This window comes from Strix aluco, chromosome 7, assembly GCF_031877795.1.
Source record: "Strix aluco isolate bStrAlu1 chromosome 7, bStrAlu1.hap1, whole genome shotgun sequence".
Classification (NCBI taxonomy): Eukaryota; Metazoa; Chordata; class Aves; order Strigiformes; family Strigidae; genus Strix; species Strix aluco.
The window spans coordinates 35,428,453-35,455,269 of record NC_133937.1 but is presented as its reverse complement, the minus strand read 5'-3'; the positions used below and the strand labels follow the sequence as shown (position 1 = coordinate 35,455,269).

General features: G+C 38.2%; 1 protein-coding gene across 2 annotated transcripts in view; it reads right to left on the bottom strand.

Moving 5' to 3' along the window:
* Positions 1-6,113: 6,113 nt before the first annotated feature.
* SEC23IP (SEC23 interacting protein) overlaps positions 6,114-26,817 on the bottom strand; it is a 25,156-nt gene continuing 4,452 nt past the window's right edge. The window contains exons 2-19 of one of the 2 annotated variants that reach the window (XM_074831410.1): positions 26,046-26,575; positions 24,446-24,641; positions 23,746-23,939; positions 23,216-23,305; positions 21,763-21,883; positions 21,357-21,446; positions 20,556-20,697; positions 19,020-19,228; positions 18,236-18,354; positions 17,488-17,658; positions 17,010-17,105; positions 16,627-16,833; positions 15,835-15,990; positions 15,251-15,353; positions 14,715-14,900; positions 13,642-13,804; positions 10,480-10,580; positions 6,114-7,184 (exon numbers count right to left, since the gene is read on the bottom strand). In XM_074831410.1, coding sequence (XP_074687511.1) covers positions 10,499-10,580; positions 13,642-13,804; positions 14,715-14,900; positions 15,251-15,353; positions 15,835-15,990; positions 16,627-16,833; positions 17,010-17,105; positions 17,488-17,658; positions 18,236-18,354; positions 19,020-19,228; positions 20,556-20,697; positions 21,357-21,446; positions 21,763-21,883; positions 23,216-23,305; positions 23,746-23,939; positions 24,446-24,641; positions 26,046-26,575 — 2,855 coding nt within the window. In that variant the 3' untranslated portion in view covers positions 6,114-7,184; positions 10,480-10,498. The remainder of the gene's footprint in view (positions 7,185-10,479; positions 10,581-13,641; positions 13,805-14,714; positions 14,901-15,250; positions 15,354-15,834; positions 15,991-16,626; positions 16,834-17,009; positions 17,106-17,487; positions 17,659-18,235; positions 18,355-19,019; positions 19,229-20,555; positions 20,698-21,356; positions 21,447-21,762; positions 21,884-23,215; positions 23,306-23,745; positions 23,940-24,445; positions 24,642-26,045; positions 26,576-26,817) is intronic. The other variant, XM_074831411.1, reaches the window with a different exon arrangement.

Sequence of the window (26,817 nt, the reverse complement as noted above, 5' to 3'; positions counted from 1 at the left end):
GTGCATATATGTACATGTAATATGTACCTGTACATCAATGTATATGCATTTACACCTGTTAGTCCCACATAATTACTATCTCAGTTCAGTTACTGGTTTCTGTTAATAGCTCTTTTTATACTGTTGTCTCACTATTTTCTAAGTGGGTTATCTTCTGAGAGGCCTTCACAAATCATTCAATATGAGATGTCACTATATTTCAATCAATAAACTTGTACCACGTTTGTGTCAGCGAAAGATCTTGCAGTGGCTAAAACCACATATATTTGTACAAAGGATGGTCTGAAAAACAAAGCTAATCTTGTTTATTGACACAGTTCAGTTCTGAAAAAATGGTCTCTTAACAAATCATTTAGCCAAGATATTTTGCAGAAATACTGCCACCTTCGTGAAGGAGTTTTTGAGGTTATTCGTTTCTATTCTGCGACTGCAACTCCCATTTTTCACTCAGCAGCACTGTCATAATTTTCTCCACACGTAGCTTCCACCGAGAAGCTAAGGGGAAAAAAAACAGAGAGAAAGTATTTGTCATGACATACCTGTGCTCCCCTTTCCCTGCAGCTGGCTACTTTATATTGGCAGAAATCTGAGAGCTGTTTCTTCCTCAGTTCCCTTCTATAGCTCCCCTCCCACGCCACTTAAGAGACCCTCCCTGGAGCCTGCTAGAGCTAGGGCTTATTATTTAGAAATTCAGAGCTCTATTTTCTCAGTCCTTTGTGCAGATGGAAAAACTGGGGAAAGGACAATCATACCTGAACATCCTGCAACGCAGAGAACATCATGAATCCCCTGAGCTACAAACAGATGAATAACTAAATGTTTCACAATACCCGTAACAAGACTTGGCTTAGGAAAACTTGACTTCTGCCTACACTCAAGCGAGCTCTTTCTAGTTTCTGAATAAACCCTTTCCCTACTCATGCACTCAGAGCAGTCTCGAGCATAATTATTGCTTCAGTTGCATTCATGAGACCATTTTAACAAGATTACATTAAAAGTTATTTGAACATTTTTTTGGCAGAAAGGGAGATACAAGGTCAACTGCTTGCTTTCTTCTCCTCTCAGACCTTTGTTCTCTATTACCATCTCTTAAATAGACACACTTCTCTTTTGATTGCCTGAATTTGTATGGATCTGAAGCTATTTTATTGACATATGAAAGACGTTGCTTCTTTTATAGCCTCCATATATAAAGGAAGCCTGGAGAGTCCTGGGTTTTGAAAGTCAGTGAGCTGAAAGCACCTTTCCTCATGCATATTGGAGAACTGTGTTTTAACTTCAAGAAGGTGCATTATACCAGGTTCTTGTACCCCCCCGAGCAGCTCAGCTGAACACTACCGCTGAGAGCAAAACCTGTACTGATGATCACCTCTGTTCAGGTCACTGAAAATTTCCACTGCAGAAATAAGACAAACACTTAGGTCTTTGGGATTTGCATCATGCAGCAAAAGAACATAAGGTTCACGCACTTCCAGGTTCTCTGGTCAAAACCCCACATGGAGGGTCAAGGATGCTCTGAACGACGCCCAGTTTTGATGTACCAGATCCCAGCTAGCTGCAGCAATGCTTATCTTCTCCTCAGCCTCCTTCCCTACGCTGTTTGGGAGGCACCCAGGAGCGGTGTGGTACCCAGAGCCTGGCTCCTGCTTGCCTTCACCCCCTTCCTATCACCACAGGAAAACAGTAATTCTTTAGAAGAAGCACTAGTAATCTGCATCTAAAACAAATTAAAACCCGTCACTGACGGTGGAAATTGTGGAAATTCTGAGTCCCAGCAGGTCTGTTTGTAATCGTATTTACACTGGAGTGGTTCCATTAGCCTCTGGGAAGCTAATCCTGATCTACAAATATGAAAATCAGATCGAAATCTAGAGCCAAGCTCATATTTTATTTTAAGAGTTGCTGTTACAAGAGTCTGAAAACAACCACCAGACGGCTCCCATTAAATCAAGCTGTCAATGATTTACACCATTTCAATTAAATACAGATATGCCAAGAGTACTGAAATGAATACAGGCATTTGAAATAATGTTTCACATTATTAAGCAAGAACTCATGGGATTTTTTATTTCAACCTTGGGGAACACATCCTAATTCAAAGTGATGATTAAAAAAAATCCGAGAATACTTAGCTCAGTCTGAGAGAGGCAGCACTGCAAAGGGCTGCTCTCCAATGCCCACTCCTTTCTATTTGAACGTTTAGTCTCCACCAACCAGCATCCTGGCACTGACACCAACTGCTGATCATTTTTAAGGAAAAAAAATGCTAGATTTTATTATTCATCACAAGAAAAAAAAGAAAAATAACATACAGGGAGGAATCAGAGAGAATATTATTATGGAAATTGTATTTTAGACAGAGTTTGTAAGACATTTGTCATATTGCAGACACAAAGTTATAAATATTAATATAATATTCATTGGGAAAGGACCAAGACAACTCCAGAAGCACAGTTACTGAAAATTTTCAATGTTATGCAAGACATCTCCTAGAACAAGGAGAAATTATTTGACTATGCTTCTTTTACAAAGAGATGTGCGAGGAGGTGTTCCCAGAGAACAGAAACATTCACTGCTGGTGGAGGCAACGGCTCCTGAAACAGCAGGAGAGGAGCACTGGTCAAAAGGTTTTTCAAAAGAAGTAAGTTTTCAATGAAAAATTCAATTTCACTCAAATGGGAATCTTTTGGAAGGGTGCTGGATTTCTTAGAGAGGCTCTGATTTTTTCCTTGCAATTAATTCATAAAAATTTCCACCTGAAAATTAATTTTCCACAAGGCCTGAATGCACAACTGGACTGTATCAAAGTCTGAAGTAGCATATGAAAGGAGCATCCAGAAAGGTGTAACCTTTCAGCAGAAACCGATCAGTTTTTCACTTTTCTGGGGTTTTTTTGCAATGTATTCTGTACACTGTGTACTTTTCTTGTCTGTGCCCTTCACTACTTCTGTGGCTTTGGGGAACTCACCAACAACCTTTGGTTCCTGCACATGTTGTAATACTACAAGGATGAAATGCCTGTGGAAAAGTCAAGTAAGAGAACTTACATCCTTCAATGAACGTATTTTCAAAAAATGTGCAATTTAACAGATTTGTAGATATAAGATCAACACAACGTTACATATGTGCTTATCTGGAAGCATTGCATACCGTTCAGCACAGCAGTTTCCTCACAGAAGGAGAGTGACCATCCGCTTTTTGACACTTTCACTAAACAAAGCGCCATATCTTGTCAAAAGTCTTCGGATCTTCACACGTATTAGGGCACAGAGATAGTCTCCCAGTACAAAGGTGAAAGGCTGTGTCAGAGCAGCGCAGGAAGTGAGCATCAAGTTCAGAAGATCCTCCAGAGAACACTTAGCACGGATGTGTTAATTGTAGGAAATACTGATTGAAGTAGCTCAGCCAAGCTGAGCTGCTGAAAGGAGGGAGCCAGGCTCTCCTGCCGGCCAGGACGCAGGTGGCATTAGTTACAGCACCTCATTCGTGGCCCCAGGTGACCTGTTTTCTGTGACTGCAGCATTTTCTAGAGCAGCTTGCTGTTGCTTAAGACTTTAATGATGACTATCTGTCCCCAGATAACACTGCAGGTTTTCAGGAGTAGGAAGGGAGATCAAATGTCTTTACAAAAGTCACAGGGCAAGATGAATCTTCTTCTGTGCACCCTATCGAGTGGCTTCTGTCAGCAACTTAGTCACGTCTTTTTTCTCTTCTCCTACAAGGAACTAGCAGTCTTTTGTCTCTGCATGAACTACTCCGTGGTGATCTGTCTCAAGGATGTTTTAAGCGCCGCAGAGTACACCTACCCCTGGGAGCGCTCTCTCTCATTGGCAGATGGTGCCAATATCACTCTTGTTGGTGTATTCCTGAACACATCCAGGTGCCTACTAGCACAACTCCATTCAGCCCAGGACTGCTCCTGACTGCAGTCTGTATTTCCACATGAGCCCTGGGGCAGCTGTAGACACATGATCAGGGCTGCAGAACACAGCCAAGATTTACCCATCTCTCCCATGAAAACCTGGAATAAGTTGAAGCCCACAGCCAAATTGCTAAAAAGACACTAGGGGTAGGTGACAGAGAACAGGTTACCTTTTTCTCCATTTACTCCAGCTTAAGGAAACTGTCTCAGCTTCCACTTTCACACTGAAGAGCTTAAAATTAACAGCAGAGATGAACTACATTTTCCAGGGGGATCCTAGAGCCCCTCGCCTCAGAGTACTGATGTGAATGCTGCAAGTACCAACAACACAGAATCAAGAACTTCCACCACCCCACCCCAGCTGCCCTTCCCCACTTCTGCCTGCTCTTCAGCCTCCAGCTGTTTTTCAGTAAGTTAATTTAGACACTTTCACCTTAAAACTTTCAATCCTCTTTTCTCCTGTAGAAGCTCCAGGGCCGGGATGCAAGGCTGAAGCAGTACACTTGGGGTTTTTTTTGAGGACACTTTCATGGTGACATGGGCAGATGACAAGACAAGCCAGGGCAGAAGCCGAGTGGCAAGGGGATGGTTATAATCCCCAGCACTATGGGGTAGGGTGAACTTATTTCCCCTCCTTTTCCTGTGCTATTAGGCCCTGTTACACAGATATTTTGATTTAAAAACATCTTTGTCTGGACAATCTTTTTTTTTTTTTTTTAATGTTTACAATCACTTCAGCACAGATGAAAATATGGCAGGTAAAGCATTGAAATTTTGTGTATGGATTGCCTAACTAAAGTTTAATTAGCATTGTCTATTTAATTATGGATTATAACACCTACTATGCCTATTTAAAAAACTCAAAATAAATAAAACCCAAGGAACCTACAGCAGCATGTATCAGAGGCTGTGCTGTATATGGTCTAATAAGTTGTGGCAGCATTTAGGAAGATTTCTGCTGAGGAAGTAACACGTAGATCTATAGCAGATACACAGTCACTGTTTAAACTCCATTTGTTTTACAGTTTTTCTTTGTTTTATATAATCATTGGTCAAGCTGTCATTTTTCCTTCCTTAACTTTGCTTTTAAGGTGTAAGAGTTGCTAGTTACTGTAGTTGCAGTCAAACTTTTATTTGTATAACTAGGACTGATTTTAATGCTATATTCCCAGAACAATTTCTCCGCTCCAGATGATTCTCCTTCACCTGCAATACCCTCCTGTGCATCCTTCCATTGCAAAGCAAGCTCCTTGCCAGCCAGGGTCACCCCATGCAACACACATAAAATTTTACTGTTCTTGGGTGCTGCTGTTCCCTCCCAGGGGGCTGAATCACAGCCCATCAGTTTTACAGTAAGAGAAGAAAAGGAACAAGGCACCGTCGGAGCTATTTAAGCATATTCATCAGATTATTCAGTGTTGCATAGAGTTGATAAATATAAGTGTATAACCTTCCACTCTATGGTACTTAAGATGAAAATGAGGTCAGTGGTTGTGGTTTGTGGCTTTTTATTGATTGTTTTTTAATATATTATTTGTATTCTAGCTAACAAAGCAGATCACAAAGCTCAGAAAACTTGGTCTCCAGAGGTCAATTTACAAAGATACAAATACGTTTTGTTTTGGATAAAAAGTATTCTTTGGCAAACTGGCTTCCCAGAACAAGATGGACTCAAACTAAAGCAAGTCCAGTGGAAAGTCCCAAGGGGACTCACAGGGTCACAGCACATGGCATGCAAGAAGAGGTCAAGGGAAGTGTCCAGTCTTGAGAAGCCAAACAGGAAAATCTTACTGTTGTACTCAACTACCTAATGTGAGAGTACAAGAGAAGACAGAAGCATTATTCTTGAAGATGCACAGAAGGACAAGAGGCAACAGACAAGCTCCACATGGGAAATTCCAACTGTCTATTAGAAAAAAAATTTGCAATCATAGCAGTGAAACATTAGAATAGGGCCCAGAGAGGTGAAGGATCTCCATCTCTGAACAAGGCCCTAAGCCACTCCTGCCTTGAGCAGGGGAGTTGGACTAGGCAACCTCTCCAGAGGTCTCCTCCAACCTATTTTGTGTGATGAAACACAAAATCTTGCTGTAAAGACCCACTGGGAGGTATTTTTAATTATAATAACCAAAATATATACACAATAATGTGTATTTTTACATATACCAAGGGAAAAAAAACCAAAACATACTGCATTTCAAAATTCATTTACTGCAATAACAGAGGTAAATAGTCAGTAGTAAGGTTAAGTCACTAATATTAAGAAAAGCCACAATTTGCATGTAAGTTGAAGCCAGAGGAAAGCTACAGATGCTCAGTATTCAGAGACATGAATTCAAAGGATTTCATACTACCCAACTCATCTCAACCTCATTACATGAAAATGGAGTCTGGATTGCAGGTCTGGACCTAGATTATTATCTAGCAGCCGTAAGCTTCAGATTCCTCTATTTACATTAACTGTTTTGAGATATTAAATTGCAAGATCAAGGTAAGTATTTTAGTTCTCATAACTGCAGCTGAGTTTCACTAAAATTACCTTAATTACCAGACCAAAATGTTATTTTAAATTGTTCTTCATTTCAGGAGGTGTGAACACTGAACTAGCTGTAACAAACTTCTAACATTTTCAAAGCCAAAGGTTCATTTTTACTTAAAAAACCCCACAATAAAACTCTTAACAGAGGCTTAAAAAGGTCTTTTATAAAATAATCTCCATCACACTTACAATAGTAAGAAAATTATTCTGGTTGCTAGTTTTTAGTAAATATGAACTGTTTTGTGCAATCTGTATTAAAGACGGTTATAACTACAGTTCACATTTTATTTTTAAAAGGTGGACCAACAAATGCGTCAAGAAAAGCAGATTACTGCTGTTTCTCAACAAGTCTTTTTTAATAAGGACATGCTACCTTGACAGGCAAAGCATGTTTGACAGTCAGCTGAGACGGGACAGCTGAAGGAGAGAAGTGATCATTTGCGTGCCAAAAACCACCTCTTCGGCGATCACCTTCCACTTGGCAACTGTACAATTAAAACTGATTTAAGATCAAAATTGTGTCATTCCATCCATCTCTTGAATGACAGTGCTGATCATCTCAAAATTTAAGTTTGCTTGAAGTGACACAAGAAGGTAGAATCTCAGCAAGTTCTGGACTGGCAGAAAAAAAAGTCTGACGCTTATCCTGTCATCTGTAACTATGAAAATACTAGATGTTCTTCAAAGCGTTTTTCACCAGGTCTGTCGGAGCAATAGGTATGGCTGTGCAGAGAAAACAGAACACGTACATATGGGAAATACGAAATATATCAAGTTTTCTATTCCTGCAGTAGTACTAATAAAATTAAATATGCCAACATTCAATTGTAAGAGGACTCAAAAAGATCTAAAAATCCATACACATTTTTCATCAATTTTTTAATACAATAAGCTCCTGAAATATACTTTTTGTGGACACAAATTGGCAATTACAATTACAAACAGAAAGAGCTCACAACAACTGCTCATAGGATTCATTCACTGTACATTTTCATTAGCTACTAGATTCTTTAACTTACGGTAATAAATTATCCTACTCTGAATAGACATAGAAATAAAGATGCGACAGTTTATAGATCTGAGCTTTAATATGCTGGTGCCTTCTCCTCCCTCATCAAGGCCCTCCAAAAAGAGCTGTAAAAATAATATATAGAGTGTATAGTGACTTAAACAAATCTTCTAGCCAGCACAGTGAAAGATACTCCCGTGAATCTAATAAAAAGAGTAAGATGCTAGTGGTGGCTATACTTCACTAAAGAAGGACAAAATTCTCATTTGCAAGAGTCATTTAAAAAACATCTCAGTGTTTTCAGTTTCCTTTCAACCAAGTAACCAAAATAGATACAGGAAATGAAATTTCCGATTTACGTGTTAAAGTTGTCCCAAGCACTTCTTTACATTGTTTACATGAAACCCCGTATCACTGCTTCACAGAGAACAGCTTCAAAACTATCAAGAAGAGTTAAATCAAGTCAGTCATACAAAACAAAAGAGGAACTCAGAGGTTTTAATATCATTTGTAGTGTCTTATTAGTGAGTAGAAGCAAACAGATATTGGTAGCTACTCACCAATTTTAAGTGCAACAAATTCTTCTCGTAAGTAGTTTTAGCTAAGATAGTTAATGCTACTGACTTGACTTAGTTAAGAGTAAGTTACCAGTAGATGTCAAGAAAAACCTCCCAAGACAGAACACTACAGTAACATGCTGTGCAGCAGGTGCTGTGCATCAGTGACCCTTCTCTTTGCTTCAGAATTCATCCTCCATATGATGAAGCACAGCAGCCACCTTAGTTTTCTTAAAAGCAGAAGACGGACTGTTTGGCCAACTCCCTCCCTCTCCCCAAAAGAAAACAATCAGGTAATTCAGGCCAGAGGTAAAACTGAACATCCAGCTCCTCCCTTAGCTTGCCTCTCTGCTAAATTTTTATCTGCTCCAAAATTACCACAGTCCCCAAGAAGTTAAAGGGATCTGCACTGGCCAACAGCACCTGAGAAGAGGCAAGCAGGCTAGTAGATCCTGTCTTTCCCTCTGCTGGCAGCAGACACCATGAAATTAAACTGGACAGCAAGAGGCAGCTCTGCACATCAAAGCAGGGAAGTGGTCAGGTCTCAGCATTCAAATCAATTAACATGAGAAGTATGAAAAGGGAGCCCAGAGCTACCTTTGGCATTTACTCTTTCCCTTGAGCAGCCCACAAGTAGAGAGAGGCTGTTTCTTCAGATAATCTACTTCTAGATAGGTAGATGGATGTTGCTGTCATAGGCACTGCTGGATAATCCATTACCTTCACAGTGCCACCCTTCACATTTGAAGGCCTTAAAGAAAAAAGAAAGAGAAAACCCACATGCCAACCCTACCTGACTACAGTCTGGAACACTGGGGGAGAATTTTCATTTTGCCTACTGTGAGACTTATGCAGTAATATTTTACACAGCATATGGAGAGACACTTCTCACATAAAAAAGATCCTGGTCTTGTAGTGCACAGCCTTCCCAAGATACCACTTGTCCTTAAGTGCATCCCAGTGGACCAAAACGGCCCTCCCATTTCAGCCTCTGGGATCTGAATCCTAGTCTCAAATGCTGTTCAGTAAAACAAGTGCTGAGAGAAGTTCCAAGCAATTCCTAATGGTACTACCATCACACAGACTTTCTTGACTGAGCTTTGTTGCATGACATCCTGCTAAACCGTCCTCCGACTGGGTAGTTCTCAGTGAAAAATACAATTGTCCCAGTGTCTGCTGAAGCTAAGCAAGAAACCCACTTTTATCTTTGTGGTGATAAATTATCACATCCCATCCCCTCTTAATGAGACTGAAAGTTATTTCTGTAGCAATAAGGTTCATATGATTTTACCCTACATGGTTGTAAAGAACTGAAAGCAGAGAAAAAATTCTGCACCTGACTTGAAAATCTGCATAAGCCTTTGTGATAACTGATACGCCACTGTCAGAGCTGTGCAGCCAAACAGTGCCTTTTTCCGATTATTTGACCATGCTTTAAAAAACACATTTGATCAGCTATGACATTTCATTTTTTAAAAAAAAGATGCTATCAAGCATCTTTTAAGAAGCATTCTGTTACAAAAGACTACTGAAACTGTGTGGTAGCAGTTAAAGATATCTAGAAAATTCCTCTGAAATGTCAAGAATTTCTCTTCATACTGGGTATTTATGTACCTTGACATTATCAATCCTTCTGAAAAATGGAGAAATACATCAGAAACTATCTCGTTGTACGATTCCAAAAAGACAAGGTGCATATTTCTTCCTCCTTGCCTCTCAAAAGAGAATATAGTCTTTTCTACAACATCCAGTGATGCAAACTGGTATAATACAGATCCTCAGTTAGGAAACACACATCTTAAAATAAAAGTACCTGCAAGTACATTTCAGATCTAAGATACTCAATTATATTATGTATTTAGTTTCTTTTCAAAGTGAACCAACTTCCATGCTATATCATTTCATCTGTTCTGCTGAAATACTTAAACTACACAAAGATAATAAAATACTGACATACACAAAGGTCTCATTCAGTAATTTATCAATATCAATGTTTAACACCTTCTTAGGAGACAAGCAACTTCTGTGGCATACATGTGCACCACTGGTGAACCGATACAATACGGAACACTGTTGGTGTTTAATCTACTGCACTGTAAATGAAGTTTCACCATATGCAATATTAGCAAGTTTTCCTATACTTGAACATTCACTGAACAACTGAACTGAGAGAGAAATATCATAAAGAGAGATCACATTTTTGGACGTATTTGTAATGGCAATTATTATCTCATAACAAAACCTCTAACATCAGGTATCTTTTGGCAATGAAGGAGAGAACTTGAAGACTTCCCCTGTATTTAAGTCTAGAAGTTGTTTTTGCAATCAAAATGACACTTTGCAGCTGCCTGCTTCATAATGTAAACTTCAGAGGAAAAAGGGAAAGTAAAAATATCTAAGTTGCAGCTGAATTTGATATATGACTACATAAGTTACATTAGGACAAACTTACAAATTCATGTTTCTATACATCAATGCTGTGGCTGCTCAGGATTGATATTCACAGTCCTGTATATTTCTTTGAGAAGCAGCAAAGCAGTGTCTTCAGATCCCCTGTGAAGAACGTTAAAAAAAAAACCACGAAGGGTTATTTTAGTATGGCCCATGTTTTGGTTCTCGTAAACCACACTTCATCCCAATTCAGCGCTCTAAAAACTTGCACAACCCTAGCACTTATCTTTTGGGAACATGTCCTTACTTCTACTAACTTCCTTCAAGCTACAATTCTTCATCTGTTTTGCATTATTTCGACCAGCCCTAGCCTGTGCATTTACCTTTTTTATACCACATTTTCCCCCACCTCTGTCCTCCCTAACTTACTATGCTGCAACTCACAATCCCCTGCTCTATCCACCTTGATGTTACTCATTTGGCTTAAATCTCAAATAGTCTATCACTTTTTGTGTGTAATGGGCTCCGGAATATATTCCGCCAAGAATACATTCTACTTGTCAAAGCTTTCTTCCTTTACTTGCTCCACTGCATCTATTAGCCCAATGTCAAAACTCAGCCTTGCCAGTTCTATCAGCAATATTCTAATTCTTCTCTCATAACTGGCTGGCACTTTCTTGTAAACAGACTATATCAAATACCCATAGTCCTCCTCTCTTCCTTACCACTAAAAAGTAAGGAAGTTCTCAAATAATTTAAAGATTAATATAATTCAAATGCCCTGTTTTGAAGTTGCTGTTTTCCCTCCTCTTTTCAAAATCAAAGCTTCAGGCTATCTGAACTTAAATTTAACATGGACAGACTTAATTTTCTTATTCATCTATAACATGTGATTTAAACACACATAAACAATATCCATTTAAAAGAGTAACAACCAGTGTAAAAAATAACAAACCAGCAAATTTTAAGAAAGCTCCAAAGCTGCAGGAGTTGTCAGATAAGGGTAGCTTCCTGTGCTTTTTAAAAGAAATAACATAGGGAGACAGTAAAGGAGATTTAGACAGCGAGAACTGTGATCCTCCAAATGTGAGGAACATCATTTACAAAACACCAGTACAGAGTTAAATGTGCAAGTTAAGGGACTACAGGTATTTTCCATAATTGAGCATAGAGATAGTAACCATATTTCCTGATGGGTCTCCACTATTAAACAAGCAAGCAACAAGCAAACAGAAGGATCAACACAGAAGCTCCGTTCTCTCTTGCACACAGAGTGTTCCATTTAAGGCTTTCCCCACCACCCCCCTCAAAAAAAAAAAAAAAAAAACCACCACAAAACCAAAACAACACACTCTCATATTTGGGTCATTAATCATTGTGCTTATCTTCCTGACTTGAATGACAAAAAAAAAAAAAAAAAAAAAGCTATGGGTAGCAAGTTTTTAAAAACCTGGCAATGATCGGCTGCCGCCTTGTGGAAAAGAATTCCCCATTCCTTCAACCCTACCTGCAAATCGGCACCACCGCCACCGGGTCCCCGACTGCTCGGGGAGCCCCGCTCTGGCAAGCACACGTCAGCACTGCAGCCCTGATAATCCCTTCTCCGACAGCTATTGATCTTTAACAACAGAAGCGATACTGACTTTAATAAGAGCCTTCAAGTAATGCTTTCGATTCCATATTTTAACCTCTGGAAAGATGGCTGCTTCTAAAAATTATTAGCTATTGAAAATCAAAGCCTTCAAAAATGATGTAGAGCACCGCTTGTCTGGCACCTGCTAAACTCAAAGCAAGAGACTCGTCACCCCTCCCTCCCCAATAACATTTTGCACAGCTCAGCAACTGACATCCAAGCTTGCCTCTTACATATGAAAGTGTGTTGTTGTGTTGTCAAATACAGTTTAGACATCCTTTGCTCTGCCATTCTACATCCTGTGTATTTTCGTATGCACTTAATTTTGACAGTAATAAAATGTACACAATGACATACCAAAGAAAAAGAGAGCACAACTCCTAAAGGCAAATACAACAAGGTCAGTAGTTACTGTTTTTCCTACAAATGGAATAATATTTTCTCTATTTGAAACATGTAAGCATTAAAAACAGTAAATCCAAATCCAGATAAGGCAACAGTGCACTGCGCTCTGACTACACAATGACACCAAACTCTGCTTCTTGTTCACGAATTGTTCTGTATACAAGCAACCACTGTACCACAAGTGGTACATCACAACCATCTGAATTTACAGGAAGTTCCACTGTGCCTTTTTTCTTTTTTTTTTTTTTGTTAGTCTTTGATAACAAACATCCAGCAATTTCATTCCAACATTGAGGTAATAAAGTTTTACTCTATATTGTAGTCTAAATATAATTCCTTCATGAATAGTTTTATTTGAAAAACTTGTCAAAATGCTCATAGAGCTCTCCTTGTTTTGAAAATTATTGTAGCTAAAGATGTGTGTTTTGAGTGTCAAAGTTCAAGAGAACAGTATGCCATGTCTTTATTGTAACAGGACAATAGATTTGTTTACTTAGTGCTAACACAGAATTCTGTTTTGGAATGAGATTAGCTAATAGTGACATCTAGGTGCGACACCTTGAGACTGACAGTTCTGGGTAGTCAGATATGCTGTTTACTTTAATACTCAAATCATCTCAATTATATAACACGTGAGCATCCAGAGTACAAAAAAAAAATTATCTTTCCAGTATGCCTGTGTGGGAAGGCAAGATCTTTCCAAACGAGAGGCCACTTCAGAATTAAGTGACGACCTTGTATCCAACTCAGCGGTCATCTTTCCAAACATTGCAAAGATTACAAAGACCCAGAAAACTCTGGTCTCCTAAGTCATATGCATGCACATCGACCACTGGAACAACTCCTACTCTGGTAGCTTTATAATTGGTTGGTCCTTTTGCAACGTTTAACTTGTCAAATCATCAGCAGCCCGAAAAATAGATCTGGGTATATAAACCCAGCTATTTTTGTCAAAATGTTCTTGAAGTGAAACACTAGGGCATGATTTGTGACAGAGATCACTTAAGTTTTCATTATAAAATGCTCACAACAGGAAACGTGATTCTAGCTATTATCATATTGGTCACAGGTAAATAACAGACAATAGCAGTAAGATAAACGGTAGGCATGTCATTACCAACATTTAAAGATATACAGTTATATCAGAAAAGCACTATTTATAGAATCATAAATAATTCCTCTTACCAATAGCACAAATGACTCTGTAAAGCAAAGAGGTATTCATTGAAGCTTTCTATTGGTTTTTCTTGTAGAACATAGTCAATACGACGTCCTCCATTCAGCATTCCAACCTTCACCAAAAAATCTTCATCTTTTGGAGGGTCTGGACTTTCAGTGATCTTTTCAGCTAAAATTAAAGAGTTCAAGATTTAAACTATTTTCAAGCACAGCCCGCTTGACTATAATCAAGAAATATAACCCATTTCCCCTGCAATTATTTCCAAGTGCTTGCAGTAAGACAATAAAAGCCTCAACTGACTAGCATGCCACTACCTAATTCAGAAAGGTTACTGGAACTATAGGCTTATTTCTTTTATAACAGTTTAAACAGAGTTTGTTTGAAGAATAGCTCACAAAGTAGTAGCTGAGCAATTTTAAAAACAAAACTATACATAGACAGATCAAGTCATTCTACAAGCAAATGACCTGAAATAATATGTTTTTACATCCCCCTTGCACAGAGTCAAATCACTATCCTCGATTTAAACTAGGAGGAATGTTTTGATTTTGTAAGTATAACCAAAGCCAGCATTACTAAACACCAACAGGTATTTAGTTTTCCACAACTGAAAAGCCTGCCCATGGTATCATTAGAGGTAATGTTTATATCTGACTTAAGTTTATTTTCCTCAACAGCCTTTTTTTCAGTTAGACCATATACTTAAATGCTTCTTAGCTCATCCCAAAAGCTCAGCAGAGCACTACTGAAAAGAGTAAATCTTAAAGTTATTTATTTGTATTAATTTGCCCTGAAAGAAAAACACAACTGATTTAGAAACATGCCCTTCCGACAGAAATTTGAAAGGTTACACAAAGTCAAGCCCAAAATATCCTTCAGTAGAAGCTGTTAATTTTTCCTTTCCTAAAAGACAAAAAAATGCAGCAGTAGATCTTACATTTAACATTAATACTCCAAAAGCACAGAGGCGTCCTTAACAGGGTCAGGAAAATCAATAGCAAGCAATCACTAGGATACTCAAGTTTCCACTAATTTGAGATCAATAAGCTGTAAGAAAAACAATAATGTGTCCACATACCTTCTACCACTTGTTTTTCTTCTTCCTCTTTAATTTGGTTAGCTACTTTCTCCAGCTCTGCTTGTAGCTGAGTTGAAGATGTATGAGCACGTGCGAATTCGTTAAGGGTCTGCCAGGCACTCTTCAAAGAACTAATAAAACCCTGTTTCAGATCAGATCCCATACGAGAGAGAGAGTCTTTCAACTCTAAGAAAGAAAAAAAGAGAAGTCATTAGGGACAAGGTAAAAGAAACCAGTAAATTTAGTTTCTGTTTCACATCATCTTAGAAATTAAGGTGAACAAGCGATGTTCAACAATTTTAAAATGGAAGTTGGATAATTAGAAGCTCAAATCTGAGGAACTACAATTATTACATCTGAATGCAATTATGAATGCCCAATCTATGGGGCTGTGAGGAAGCCCCTCTGATGTTTATGAAAAACGTGGAGTCAGATATCCAGGAACGCTCATTAGTCTCTTGAAATTTTACGATATTCTAATGCATCAAATGAGTAAATTAGGAATGAGATCCATATATGAAATGTTTTATTTTTACCCAGATGAAGTCTTTTTCTGCCTTTATGATGTGGAATGAGAACTGGTTTTAAATCGGTGTCTTCAATGATCATTGGTTCTAACCTGTAAGCTACTGGATCAAGCTGTTAAGAAACAACACATTGACATTTAGTTATCTTAGAAATTATTCTAGTTATCACATTTCAGTGAAAAAAATCACTACTCATGATTAATAGAGACCCATTTTTTAATTCTATTCTATTTCAGTTTACAGAAACTCAGTTCATGACCATTTAGTTTAATCTTAAGATTAAGCAGGTTCATTAACTAATTAGGTCTTGTTCTCCTCCAGACAGACAGAGATTCTAAAGAGGAAACACTACAGTGAAAGAGCAGCACAGTACCTAGAATGGTAGGTATGGAACCTATAGCCAGCTCTGCTTTACTTTTGCAGTAAAGACCACAAATATTTGAAATATGTATTTCAATTGGGTCATTTTTTTTTTAAAGTGTTTTGGGAAATGTACATAGGGCACAGGAGGTGTAATGCTCAGAGGTTAAAACTATTCTGCATTGTTATCTGCATCAACTTAAAATCAAATCTCAAAAATACTGCTTACTCACTGGATGATAGATATTGAAGAATCCCTTGCAGGTAGGAAGCCTGTAGTTTTCATCAATCTTCTCCACACCCCTCACAGTAAGGAACACACCAATAGGAGAACCAAGAGCAAAGAAAATATCTGGTTCAAAGTCCAATGCACTGTAAGCCACAGAAACCTACCAGACAGAAATCAGATACATGATCTCTCAGAACTGCCTGCTAGTTAATATAATGCTTAGCTAGGAAGGAGAAACAAGTTGTATATTAAATCAACCACATGCTCACAGTACTTCCAGGAAGCTTCAGATGCATTGCACTCTTCCATACTAATACCATAGTACTAGTACATACCGTAATATTAAAATATTTTTTAAGAAAAAATTCAGAAGTATGAAAAAAATTGTATTTAAAAGAGGAAGTCTTCGAGGTTTGGTTTTTAAGTTAAATTTGAGGTAAAATTTAAATATAACAGAATAAATGGATCAATTTAGGCTACCATGTTAACTGTAAAGCCACAGACCCATTCAATATTAAGTCATTCACACAGTTCTGCTTCTGGAACTCACAGCTGAAAGAAAAAAATGAATTGTCACGGCATCCTTATTATAATGGGGTTTGTTTTTCAGTAATCTAACCCCCTCTCCCAGCCCTTCCTCCCTCCCTCCTGCCAAAGGGTAAAGTTCCATGTAAACACAAGTTTTATACAACAATCAAGGGAAGTAGCACAAAGCCATCAACATTAAAAAAAGACCAAAACCAAGCAAAAGGACAGCACTGTTCCAAATGAATTATTTAAATCTATGTAGTCTCACCTGACCAGTTCCAACTTCAAAATACTCATAGTCAATGTTCACAGAAGAAACAGATGCACCAACTGGAAGCCTCCTCTTTGAGTGCAGCTGCCCAGACTCTGAAGGGGAGACAGAAGTAACTGTCTCTTTTGCCTTCTGGGCATCTTCTTGAGTTTGAAGTGTGGCAGCCAGCACTGCTTTCTTTTCTGCTAGTGTTTTCTTCTGTTCCTTTTGAGAAAAGTTTCAAAATCAGGAAAAAAAGGTTTATTTCACAGTTGTCAAAATTCCTTTAATATATCCATGATGTTAACAAGTGTGTTAAAGAACAGGAGTTACTCCACAGCAAGGAAGTCAGTTACATTTGCTTAACAACTTTTTATTTCATTCCTGAAAAACGTATTTACCTGCTTGGCTGCTCTATCTTTTACGAAATTAGCTATTTTCTTTCTTGGTCCAAGAGGTATCCCCATTTCCTTCAGATCATCAACTGTACACATGAGCTAAAAAACAAAACCAAACACCACATACACACATCAAAGCATACTCTGTAACTTTTCTAATGACATATATACTTTCTTATTAGCAATGACTTATGAATTAGATAAGACATTATATAAAGCTACAGAAATTACAAAAATTTAAAAAGACATGATACAAAGTGCATTAACGTAACTGGGGAGGGATACACCACACCAAGAAAAAGAGTCACATAACATTTAGTCTTCATGTCATGCATTAATTATCTTACCTTTGTAACTGCTTTCATGCCTCATGGTATACTAAACCCATAAAGAAAAGAAACAAACAAACCAACCAACCAACCCAAACATAAACCTTCATAACCCTGGGAAATCCCCATAAGTCAAATGAACATTATTGTACCAGAGATTCCATGTCAATTCGCTCCTTTTCAAATGTGCTCACATACTCTGACAAGCTAAGCATTTCCAGAGTCTTTTGCAAAGTAGGAACATCATCATCTGCTTCAGGCTCACAAAGGTCATCACCAGAAGTAGTAATTGAGGAGCCCAAGGAACTGGTATCTTCAGTCATCTTAACAAAACAGCACAGAAATGGAATCACATTATCTAACAGTGAAAAGCCAATATGCAGCAAGTAAAATGAAGTTTAATTACTTTCTCTTAAAAACATTATTATATAAGCTTTGTAAATTTATGCCCATTTTTAGTAAAGCAGAATACAGATTTTCCACTAGTAACAGACCAGCAAAATTACTAAGAGGCAAAATGTTTCTTGAGCTTTCCGACATTCAAAAATATTTCCTTTTAATCAAACAACTGGTCACTGTTGCTAGCCTGAACACAGATAGATACTTTCCCTCTTATGCATCTCCCCCACCATTCAGACAGTGTAAGACCAAGTTACGTGTCCAAAAGTGTCAAAGCTGACGTTCATGATCAAGTCACATCACTGGCCTACTTGGAACTTGAGAGAGATGCAGTTTGTCCTGAGAATTGACAATACTTACAGAACTGCACATTTCCATTAACATGTTAAAATGTACTATCAGCTAATAGTATCAATTTCAGCTAATTAAGTCTGAAAACTTAAGAAAAAGCTACTGAAAATATCAGACCTATTTGCCTGGAAAGACTAGCATGCAAATTACCTGTTTATCATGAACAGCCACGTCCTTTACAGTCCCATTAACACCAGAGAACGGTCCACTACTTACTGATGAAGCCAAGTCCTTCTGGTTAGACAGTATGTCAAATAGAATTAAGGAACCTGGAAACAGGAATTAAAACTGCCTTGGGAAAAATGTCAGATTTTCCTGTCCCTAAGTCCCAAGCCAGATTTATATGCAATAGTAACATATAGATTGATCAAAAAAAGATGGCTGAATTAAAACTAAAATACCCACATACTAACTTGAACACAGTCACTCTCATCAAAAAGCAAACCTTTTTTCCTCCCCCGTTCATACTTTATGTAGTTGCCATGATTAAACTATCTTTCCTTAACCATCTTAGGCTGCTTGCCAAACTGGAGGAAAAGTTCCAGTCCAAATCAGTATGTCATATGTCGTTATAACACTTATTCTACATTCCAAAAAATGATCTTACTTTTACTAAGTGGGGGTTCCAAAACACAGAAGTTACCCACCTAACAAGACACCAGATAACCTGTCAACTTTCAAACAGAAATTAGACACTAAGCCTTCATGAACAAAACTAAAGGGGGAGGAGGGGGAATGCACACATCCATAAAGTACAAACCTTCTCTCAAACCTTTTTAGACTTTGCTATTGAGAGGTGTTTGACTTACTCAGCTGTATTCTGAAAGACAGCCATGCCCTACCAGTGAATTCTAGCCTTATGCTTAACGAAGGTTCCATTTCCGTTAGCGTAGGAATGCTGGTTTTATCCCAAATCAGTTCCTTAGATAATTACCTAAACTGTGCCCAGCCACAGAGACTCCTCCTTTGAAGTCTGGGTTGCGACTCATGAAAAGTGCGTACAAACGATTCATTTCCAACCCCACTTTATCCACAATGGTCTGACAGTAGGTGGGGCTGTTGTAGAACAGTACGTCAAGGAGTGTTTCGTTGGTGAAGTGGCGCAGGCGTCCAATACTCGGCAAAGTGATTTTTTTTATGTTCCTAGTAACACAAAATCATTAGAAGCATGAATGCCTTTAAAGAAATGCAGATAAGAACTTTATTAACTTTTGAAATGACGGGTGGTAGAACTGCAAGGTAAATACTACAGATGCGGTCTCTACAGACATTAAAAAAAAAGAAACATTTAGCCTTCTGGCCTCATTGCATATTCATACGTACTGACTATACATATTTGAAAGATACAGCTCCCTTTTTTCTCTCCAGGCTGAAGGGAAGCCTGAAATAATCTCTTCTCTGTTCCAACACTGCTCTCACATAATTTTGTGAGCAGATCGGTCGAAGTGGAAGAGAAAAAGAACTCGCATATAAAAACTGAAGGTGAAATTGAAGTAACAGGCAACATAATACTCTCTTTTTGAAGAAAAAGCTTGGCATCACCATCTGCCTGCCGGGAGTTAAGACAGCTGCAATAGAATTGCTAGAGAACTGACACTGCCTTAGTTAGCATTGCCTAGTCTGATTAACAGAAAAGGATCCTTCCTCGCGATAATGTTCAAATGCGAATAAAAGACTAAGACTCTAGGAAAGCAATATGACTCAACTGAGCTAGAACAGTCTGGAGAACACCAGTACACGCTCTAAGTGGTACAGACTGCTAACCCTCATGATTTCTACTTCCCCATCTTTGAGTAAGAAAAAACAGCTCGAAACATCAAGCAACATCAAAGGGATAGGCACCAAGAAGTGATTTTAAAATGCTGTAACACTCCTACCGAAATATAGATACTGTTTTTCAAAAAAAACCAAACAAACCAACCCAAAACAAAAAAAAAAAACAATCTTAGCTCAACTGACTAATCATAATTCAGATACTACTCTAGGCATGGACAGAAGGCTCAATGCCTTCCTCAGAAAAGGGGCACTGACATCTCCTAGCGTCAAACTCAACCAGACTGCAGGGAGGTACAGGAGAGAAAACTCTCTACTCTAAATTGTACATATCTGCTGCTGGACAATTCATCTCCATGCCCACCACCTCGTACTTCGATCACTATCTCTACACACTGACTCATCATCATGTATCAATGCCTTAGCCATTTCATGAAAACGCAGTACTGAAAAAGTGTGTGTGTAAGTATCCTGTTACTCAGTGTCATGAAAATAAATGAGAAAATACTCCACATACCTTTCCAGTTTTCCCTATACTCCTCATCAAAATGTTAATTTAAAAAAATTATCAATTCTCTTTTGTAACCCAGTCATTCCTCTAGTGTAAAGAGCATATTAACTCCTCTTTTTATCCACTTTACAAAAACTGTTAAGATGCAGCTTGTATGAAGTTCTCAACATTAAACAATACACTCACCTGTCCACACCTGTTGCATCTCCGTGCAGAGAACTATGCCAGTGAACTGGGAGGAATTCCACCCTGCTCACTTTATGTTCCTCTAAAGATTTCTTAAAGTGAGTCTGCAACAACTTCAGAGAAACAGTTCTAAAATCATCAACTGTAGAGAAGAAGAGTAATAAAAGTCTGATAGTAGCAGTAGTCAAGTAAGACACAATTACAAATATTCTTTTCTTTTTCCCCCCTTCAATTTCAGACATAGTCAGAATACAAATGAAGGAAACTGCGAAGTAGAAAATTCTTTTCAAGTATTACTCCTCTAACTGTAAGAAAATAGATTTTTTTAAAAGTGGATTTTCTAGCAAGCTTCTATTTATGTCACAATGAATGCATTTTTACTCCATGACCAGACATGGCCTTCTTAATTTACTCAGTTGTACTGTAGTGTATTTAAAAAAAAAAAAAAAAAACCCACCCCACACAAACACCACCACACACATAAACCACACAAAGCAAACACATACACCACCCACCACACACACAAAAAAACCACACCACACCCCACACACCCTGAAACCCAAACCACTCTCTAAGTCTAATACTGAAGACTAATAATAACAGTTAAAGCTGTAAGTCTGACAAAACACAGATTCTGCTTTTGGAAAATAATAGAAAAAAAAAATTCTACCAGCAACTGAACTTCTTAACATTAGAGACTTTTTTTTTTTTTAAAAGACATGCTTATCTGAATACAAGAAATAGAGACCAACATTTAAACAGTTAAGAATACAACTGCTCATTAAGCAAGCAAAAACTTACCACATTCAACAATGCTTCTAAATCTCAAGTCGCACACAGGACCTATGCCATGAACCATAAATACTAGATGGTCAATTTGGGACATTTCTCCTGTAGAAAAAGAAAAGAAACAATTCAGAGTACCAATATGTACTGCAGTGGGGAAGTTCAGAGTCAAACAACTTTAAGATATACTTGCTTTATAAAGCCTATTACATAACATGGCTCAGGACATAATATAGCCCACAGGACTCCTCTGATTACAAAAAAACCCAAACCAGATATTCCTTAATTTAAGATTCTTGAAAGAGGTTAACTTTAATCTTTAGACTCTAGGCATGAACAGTGCATTGCCACTATTGTCCAACTTTTGTGCGGAACCGAACTGACTGCTCAAGCTACAGACCCACGTACAGTAATCACATACCATCAGGAATTTCATCATGATCATCATCAATTCCACGTTTTACTACCCTTGGCCTTGCCTGACCATCTTGAGTCGTGCCCCATTCATCTGGTGAGGCAGAGGGTTGGAACTGAACTATGACCTGAAAAAAAAAATATATTCTCCAATTATGAACACATAAAACCTTATGATTTATATTGTTATTCTGAAAGCACTGCATGGTTTAACACACTTTTTGTTTGATTGCTTTACCTTGCATGAGACTCAACTGTTTTCTTCAGTTACCATATATGCAAAAAAAAAAAAAAAAAAAAAAGTCTTAAAACCCCCTGGGGCTATTCCCTGTGGCAGTGACAGCTTCACTAAAACTAGACTCCAAAATAACACCAGTAATTCTCATTAGTGTAAAAAGCAACAGATGACTTAAACTAGTACCACTAGTTGAAGAAGCTGGTATGCTCAGTGATTCTTAACAATTTTAACTCCTCAGACAAGCATTATTCAAGCTCCTCTTTCCCAGACCCCAGTACTCACTCTTCCTTAGCAGACTACTGTTTATGTGAGGAAACTGAACACTACCCCTATTTACAATTGCTCTATCATAAGAAAAATAAAGAGAAAATAAAAAGAAAGAAAGAAAAAGAGTGCAGTGCTTTTCAGGGAAGGACAACAACATTCAAAGTAGCCCAGAAACCCTAGAAAGTGAGGAATACAGTAATATGGCTGTTTGTAAGACTTACACTGACTCAATATAGTCTGAACTCATATTTAGGACACCAAGTGGTTTAAGCGCTCCTTCTCTAGGTTTTTACTGGACAGAACTCCTTAACCCGCATTAATAAGTGCTTAAAGTAGGAGTAACCATGATCCTCTCTGGCCCTTGGATTATTTTATTTATTTCTTATTTACTGCATCTGTGATAAGTGAAAAGTTAACAGCATTGGTCAATAAGGCTGAAGTCCATTTTTACTCACATAAGACTGTTAGCAGAGTATTTAGAATAACTTTTAAAGCTTTTTTTTGCTATACTCTCTCATGGCCTAAAAATAGCTGCAGTGAAAGTCTTCTCATGGCTTAGATACACAAACTAATTACTGTATAGTTAGATTAATGCTCTTCTCCACATGAAAGCTCTCAGTTTAAACTACCTTTCATTTGGTACAGACTGTCTGAGGTTAAACTAATTCAAATTGCCTCCCATTTGCTGCCAGTTACACTTAGTTGAAATATTTACTCCGTGAACTCTTGCTCTCCTTAGGTTCCAGAAAGCATTGTCTTTTAATCATGTGACAGGACACAGAAGCAAGCAGGAGTTCAGTGTTCTATAAACTTTATCATCTTTAATGCACGCATATCCAAAACAATCAACAAGTAGTTTCAAGCAAGACTAAGACTGCATTCAATTTATACTTCCATCCATCTGCTCATTCACCCCTAATGAGTTCTCTGAGAACCAATTGCCAAAATCTATTACCTTGGGATTATGCATAACAATTGTCTCCCCATTTGGGAATTCAAGTCGCCGATGCCATTGATTCGTAGTTACAGCCCTTTTATATTCTGCCTGAAACAACAAACAAGTTACACAAAATCAGTATGCCTTCTCAGACAAACTATTTTTTGGCTTTGTGCATCATTTTGTAATGTTAAGGTTATAGTTTACATAACTTTATTTATATAAAGTTTCACTTTATATATATATATATATTTTTATATATATATATATATATATATATATATATATATATATATATATATATATATATATATTTCACTAAAGTGTCACTTGAAGCATTAGACGAGCTGATTTTAGGTCACAGTGGTGCAGGACCTATGCATGAGCAATGTGGCCTTCTAGCAACTCCCCTTTCCAGGATTTGCTTACTTATGTTCCAGAAAGTGTATTGTGAAAATCATTTTAATGAAACAAAGAAGTATTTCTAAGGTCATAAATACAAGGAACTATCAAGTTCCTTGTGAAGTTTATGTAAAAGTAATACTAACCTCTAGCTTATCACTAAAATCCTCAGTGTAAGGAATAAACCGGCTATCCTTGTCTCCCTTATAAAACCACATGCATCGTCTCACTTCAGAAGGCTCCTCTTCCCAGTAAACAGCTTTCCTTATTCTGTCATACAGGTATACATCATAGCGTCCCCCATCAGTGCTCAGAACCACACTCTCAGGATCAGGCTGGACTAGGACACAAAAAGGCAGGCTCGGTTACAATACTAACACATACAATCTTGTCTCTCAGCCCAGCCCCAATCACTTCTGTGATAAATATTAGACCATTAAGACAGATAGTTATACCATGGAAAAGAAGCTTCATAATATCAAGCAACCATCATGTTGCTCCTAAAATGCTTCTAAATGCTCTGTACACAACAAAAAAAGCTTTGAACAACTCCCAAATATAAATACTGATTCCAGAGCTGACAGAGCTTAACAAAAAGGCAAACCAAGACACAGATAACTAGTTCTACATGAAATGTGATATCCAGAAGGGATGTACATCTTCACACTGACAGCATCAAGCCACAGATAATGTAAGTGAAATAAATTAAATGGCACAAAATACATCTTTGAGATATGTATTAGCATTATTTATTACTGCCATATCACACTCTCAATATGCGAGTGGCATTACTCTAATATCTTCCTTCTAGTCCTTCTGTTCACGTCTGAGTAAGACACAACTTACCTGAATTATAGACTTCCTCTAGTTTTGCAGAATCCAGAATGCTGAATGGCATCCATATTTGCTTGTCCTCCACCTCCTTACAGTAGAACCAGTGTGGCTGAACTGGCTCATATTGGTTCTGCAGCAAAACAGGAGGTGCCTGGACCAGGGGACCTGCAGGCCGGGGAGCTCGGAGCTGTGACTGAGACGGTGGAAACTGAAAACACATACGGGCTCATCACCTCAATCTCACATAGTTTTTACATGACTGATCTATACTTTGCTACAGAGAACACTCTGAGCCTTTATTTCCAATGTTTTTTCCTCCCTAAGACATTATCTTTCCTTCTAAAAATGGTATAGACAAGTTGTCCTCTTTATTATGTTTTTGAAAACTTACACCTTTCCAAATGGAGAAAGGATGTGAATTTCATTCCCACAAATACTGTTAAAAACTGTTATGGTCTAGCACCTTGATTACCTAAAACCAGTAAGATTTAAAATAGTCTCTTAAATTTTCAAAACTCAGGCTAAGCTTATTTCTTACTGCCACCAAATCTGACATGACAATAAAAATGCATTCTTCTCATTATTCATTTATACATAATTACATTTTTGCATAAAGACTGTCAATTTTAACAAGCGACCACTTTAGTAATAGCTCTCTTCCTGCAAAGGGATCAGAACAGGCAGATTTCAAACTCACACATCACCTCAGCAATGCAAGAAAAGTAACTGATTTTGAAAAGGACTATAGCCTACATAAAGTGGATTTCATACAAAGATCCCAGTTAGTACTACTAAAAGCAAGCGATGTCAGCAGTAGTAACATTTTTTGAAAAAAACCTAATACATTGTACAATATATAAAAGCAGAGTTTTGAAATTCTTTAATCTAAAACTCAAGATTGTTTAGGTTCTACTGCCTTTGCTATGTTTTTTGTCATATAATCTTTCTATTCTTTATTCACAACAGCAGCAATACAGCAATAGCTCAGGCAAAATAAAAGCAATTTTTGTTGTTTTCAAGGAAAACTTGACAGGTTATTACTAATCCATTTACATTATTTTAATAACGCTTTTGTGAAGGTAAAAAAGAATGGAGACTAATGCTTTCTATCACACAAAATCCTCAACTGATGCATTTCAAAGGGTTTGCTGACAATTTATGTGACTTAGATCATAATTTCAAAAAGTGCTGGCTTCACCAGTAAAACCAGCTTGGAAAGAGATTTTTAGCCCATATCTTGCAAATGGCTGAATGACCTGATTTACAGCAGAGGCACAAACAATGCAGCAGCACAGCTGAAATGGCAGCAAACTCAGTAACAGCCAGAAAAGAGCAATAGGACTTCACAACCTGGCTTTGTTTCTGATGCCAGAGGCCGCATGTAGTTACAGCCTCAGGGTAAACTCACTCCAAAGATCAGGAAGTTTTGCTAAAGCAACAGTTCCAGGCTAGTTCTAGTGAAAAGATTTTGCTATCAGAAATGGTTCAAGACTTCTGGGTTTTTTGGGGGGGAAGAAAAAAAATCTTCAGAAGATAAAACATGCAATTCAAAGAGGAAAGTGACTTAAATTGTTTTGTTCTGGTACCAGGACATTGGGAATGATTTATATACCTGTGTCAACGACCCTGGAGGGGTCTGATACATCTGGACAGGCGGCACAGAGGATGGTGGCTGAGGAGGTGCGTGACTCTGCTGCAGCTGCGGCGGAGTAAGGTACGGGTTCGCTCTGCTGCTCAGGGTGGTGTGTCGATAAGGGTTATACCCCTGCTGAGATGCTCCTTGGGGAAGAGTAGACGCGTTTGCAGGTGGGGGACAGCTCTGCTGAGGAGTCGGATAAGCCGCGATTCCCACCTGCGAAGTAGGTGGTGCACCATAAGAGGACTGTGACTTTGGAATATGCGGTGAAAAGGCATTTTGCCCATCCTGTGACCCAGACCCAAGTGGAAGTGAAGTTGGAGGCCTGGAGAAGGCCGGGGCTCCAACAGGCGGTGCAACAGTTGCTAAGGGTGGCTGCCCAATGCTTCCAAATGGATCACTGCTACTAGGTACTTGAGAGAAGTAGTTGAAAGTCTGTGGTGGATTGGGGCTGGCAGAAGTCTGACCCAAGAAGCTGTCCTCTTCACCAACGTCTGCAGAATCATCTGCAAAAACAAAAAGATCACTAGAGATATTGTGAGAGGTTCACACCAGTTAGTGTACGTAGTCAAAATGTTCAGTAACATTATCAGCTACTACCAAAACTCTGTTGGTCCCCATAAAGCCAGAAAGATTACAAAGCTTACGTATCCTTCATGATTAACCACATCATAAAATGAAACAAAAGATACCACGTCTTCAAGAATATTTAAAACGGACCATAAAAGTCCCTTAGTGTACACAGGCA